At 63.1% G+C, this 3920-nt stretch overlaps 1 protein-coding gene across 1 annotated transcript in view; it reads right to left on the bottom strand.

Moving 5' to 3' along the window:
• The window catches only part of GET4 (golgi to ER traffic protein 4), a 4876-nt gene extending 1014 nt beyond the window's left edge, over positions 1-3862 (bottom strand). Inside the window, exons 1-6 of the mRNA XM_014535268.1 lie at positions 3743-3862; positions 3497-3646; positions 1846-1984; positions 1415-1450; positions 311-451; positions 2-108 (exon numbers count right to left, since the gene is read on the bottom strand). Coding sequence (XP_014390754.1) covers positions 2-108; positions 311-451; positions 1415-1450; positions 1846-1984; positions 3497-3646; positions 3743-3800 — 631 coding nt within the window. The 5' untranslated portion in view covers positions 3801-3862. The remainder of the gene's footprint in view (position 1; positions 109-310; positions 452-1414; positions 1451-1845; positions 1985-3496; positions 3647-3742) is intronic.
• Positions 3863-3920: the final 58 nt, after the last annotated feature.

Here is a 3920-nt window from a genome sequence, read left to right as displayed (position 1 = left end):
CTCCCGCCGCTCCCGCCGCCCGCGGGCCTCACCTCGTTGTACATGGGGTCCCGCCGCAGCGACGGCTGGTACTGCTCACACAGCACCGTGAACACGGTCAGCTTCCCTCTGAAACCGGGCGGCGGGGCCACAGCTCTGGTCTCCAGACACCAGGGGGGACAGAAAGGCCCCCCTCCCTCCCCCACGCAGACGCCTACACACTCACAGCCCCACACCCACTCCCCGACTCACCCACACCCTTCACTCCCACACACACACGCTCACACACACCCTCACACACCTGTGCACACTCACTCACTCACTCACTCACCCGTCCAGGGCCAAGAGCAGGAACCAGATGAAGTTGAGCAGCGGCTGCACGAACGGAGGGCCGTCCTCGATGGACGGGTGCTTCTGTGTGTACGTCGTGAACACCACGGACGCGCTGCTTTTGTTTTTTAAACAGAGGAACCTGGAACGAACGAGCACCTCCCGTCACGGGAACAGGCCTGTCGCCCACGGGGGCTGTGGGCCCTCTCCCGGGCCGCGGCCCCCACGGCACAGAGGACTCACTCCCGAGCCTGCTGAGCCCTGTGCTCAGCAGCCGCCCCGTGAGCAGCCTGGGCTTTAGGCTTCACAGCTGAAGGGAGTAACGCGCGTGGGAGGCGACAGGGTGGGGGTGAGTTTGTCCGCACACCTGTCGGCCCCTGGGGCCAATGGTCTGAGGGCCCAGGGAGGACGTCTCCGTGGCGGGCGGGCGGCCCGAGGTGCATGGGGCGGGGTCACGTTTTTTAAGGCACAAAGGGGGCTCCATGAGGAGGGGCTCGAGACCGGGTCACGTTTTTTAAGGCACAAAGGGGGCTCCATGAGAAGGGGCTGGAGACCCTCTACGCCAGTGGTTCTCAACCTTCCTTAACGCCGCGACCCTTTAATACAGTTCCTCATGTTGTGGTGACCCCCCATTTCATTGTTACAAATTGAACATCATTAAAGCATAGTGATTCATCACAAAAACAATATGTAATTATCTATGTGTTTTCCGATGGTCTTAGGCGACCCACAGGTTGCGAACCGCTGCTCTACGCAGAGCCACGCCCAGTCCAGAGGTGCCTGAGCAGAGGCCACGAGCCAGGCAGTGAGCGGGATGGAGAAACCTCCCCACTGCCGGCCGGGAATGGGGGCCTGACGTGCGGCAGGACCTTCAGCACCCCCGCCCCAGCGCCTGGCCACACGCAGGCGTTTATGGGAGGAATGACATGTCACCCACGGAAGGCAGAGCGCCTGGAGCCGGGCGGCCCTGCTGACGGTGGTGCCGGCCCCATGTGGCCGAGCGGGACCCTGCACCTCTCTCTTCGATGCAGAAACATCTGGAGAGGCCAGCACAGCCTCTGAAAAAGCCTCTGAAAGCAGGTTCACATCACAAGACGCGACTTACAATCTGCTAATCACGTGTCCTGCAAAAAACAGTTGCCTGACACCAAAAAAATCAAAAGCATGAGACAATGGGGGAGGGGACAAGACAAAAAACAAAACAAAAAACCAATGGTAACATAAGAACCTTCTATATTATAAAAACCCAGTGGCCCTAACACCATAACAACCAAAGACCCGCGCGGGTGGGCGGGACTGTGAGCGTGGGAGGTGCTGGTGGGTGGGCGGGGTCACGCGATTTTGTGCGCGGGACTTCTAGTGTTCGCATAAAATACAAGACCCACTTCTCTCACTGCTCAACTGAAATGTTACAGAAGCCCCAGACTGGGACGGCTCCTGAGAGCTGGGAGGGGCGCGGTCTGTGCAGGGCCCAGTGGGGGTGTCACGTGATTCCAGGGCCCGTGGGAGCAGGGCTGATGGCGTGCGGACACCTACTGCAGGACGGCCTGGGCCACGAACATGTCCACCTCGCTGCGGAAGCCGCGGGACGTGGAGTACTCCACCAGCATGTTGGCGCAGCCCTCCCCGTCGGCCGAGTGCAGGAAGTGGTACCGAGACTCGCAGTAGTTCTGCTCTGCAAAGGGAGAGGCTGTCACTGCGAGGCACACAGGCCGGAGGGGATTCAGAGCATCCACTCGGGCAGAATCAGGAAGTCCCTGAGCCCCAGGCCTGGGACGGACCCTGTGCAGCGATGGCCACATGGTCTGTCAGCCCAGGCTCTGCAGGTGGCCCTCAGCCCAGCCTCCGACAGCTGTGGGGACTGAGGGAGGGGCCCCTGCTGGACTGTGCCTGTCTCCCCGTGGTCTGAGCAGGACATACGAGGCCTGTGTCCTGGTTTCAAGCCGTTACTACTACACACACGTGCCCACAGCTCTCAGCCCAGGGCTGAGTCTGCGCCGTGCACGCTACTTCGCAGCCACAGAGGCAGGGGCGGCCGGCGGCCTGGCATCGCCTCGGGGGGCCCACAGACATAGGCAGGGAGATGGTGCCAAATAAATGCTGCTGGCAACACAGGTCTGATTGGGTGACTTCACCTGGCCCTGCAGACGGCCCATTCCCAAGGACAAGGTGGGAGCAGGGCCTGCCCGGGAGGGGCTGGCAGGACGGGCGAGGGCTCCTGACACTACAGCAACAAGACCAGACAAGGCTCCGGGCAGAGGCTTGCGGGTGGAGACAGACAGGCTGTGAGTGAGGACCGAGCACCCAGACAGGACCCGGGGGACAGGGACATCAGGCCGAGGTCCTGGACAGGAGGAACTGGCCACGAGCGCTGGGCACAGGCCGAGTCTGGAGAAGGAGGCGCCCACAGGGAGCGAGAGGCCAGGAGGAGGGAGCCTGCGGCCGTCTTAGCCCACAGGGTCTGTGGCTTCTTCTCCGCCCGTTCCTTTCCGGCTGCAGCTGTCCAGTCCCACACACAGCCAGCAGGGCTGGTTCCCGGGCCTCCAAGGCTCACCCGCCCCCCGTCAGCACAGCTGCCTCCGCCTGCACCTCTGAGTTCCTGTCTTCACACACATAGGCTGGGCCCCTCCGCACCCACTCTGGGCGTCCGTGAGGACAGGAGTGCATGCGTCCCCAGGTACAGGCAGGGCATGAGGGGTGGGGGCCCCAAAAACTCGCTGAGTGAGGCGGGTGCACCAACTACACACGGCTCACAAGGCTGGGGTGCGGCCCTCTGACCCCCGTGAGGAGCCGCACTCAGGCTCCCTGCGCCCGAGCAGACCGGAGCCAGGACGCGCACTGGACACTGAGCAGAAGGCGGGCAGTGCGAGGAGAAGAGCCCGTGCGGTGGGCAGCGTGTCCCCGACAGGAGGCCCGTGGCGGGAGGCGGGTCTACAGGGACCTGGCAGGGGAGGAAGGGCCAGGCCCAGTGGCCACCTCCCAGGTCACTCCAGCCTCACGCCTCAGGGCTGCCCCTCAGCTAGATGGTGACCAAAGGGTGGCGGCCTGTGCGGTACGGCCTTAGCTCAGCGACAGGGAACCCCGGTCCTCGTGGTCAAGACGGGAGCTCATGACGACAGACAAGCAGAAGCCGCGGGCGCGCAGGGGCCCCTGCCCTGCCCTCCCAGCCCACATGCACCAGACCTACCTCTCCACAGGGTGAGGGCCAGCAGCTGGTGCAGCCGGGGGTGGCCCAGCCGCCCGGAGCCCCCGCTGGACCACTTCAGGGCCCTGGACACAAAGGCCACTCGCTCCGGAGAGTTCGGGTCCATCAGACTAAATAGTTTAGCCAGATTTTCTGAAAACGAGAGAGAGAGACCCCTGTTCAGGGGCGGGCACCCCGACTCAGAGCCTACAGTGCCCCCAGGGTTATCAGAAACAGAGAAGGCCTCACCCAGCAGCTCATCGGCCACCTCCACGTCCGCCTTCTCCAGCGACTCCAAGACCAGCATGGACAAGTCCGCGGCACTGTTTTGCTACAAAACATGGAAACAGACAAGAATCACGTGGTTAGAGAGAGAGCTCTGTGTTGGGAAGACACAGCCCCGCAGCCCAGATGACAGACGGCAGCC

This window comes from Myotis brandtii, unplaced genomic scaffold, assembly GCF_000412655.1.
Source record: "Myotis brandtii unplaced genomic scaffold, ASM41265v1 scaffold1408, whole genome shotgun sequence".
NCBI lineage: Eukaryota > Metazoa > Chordata > Mammalia > Chiroptera > Vespertilionidae > Myotis > Myotis brandtii.
Note: the sequence above shows the minus strand (reverse complement) of the source record. Positions and strands in the feature narration are given on the sequence as shown.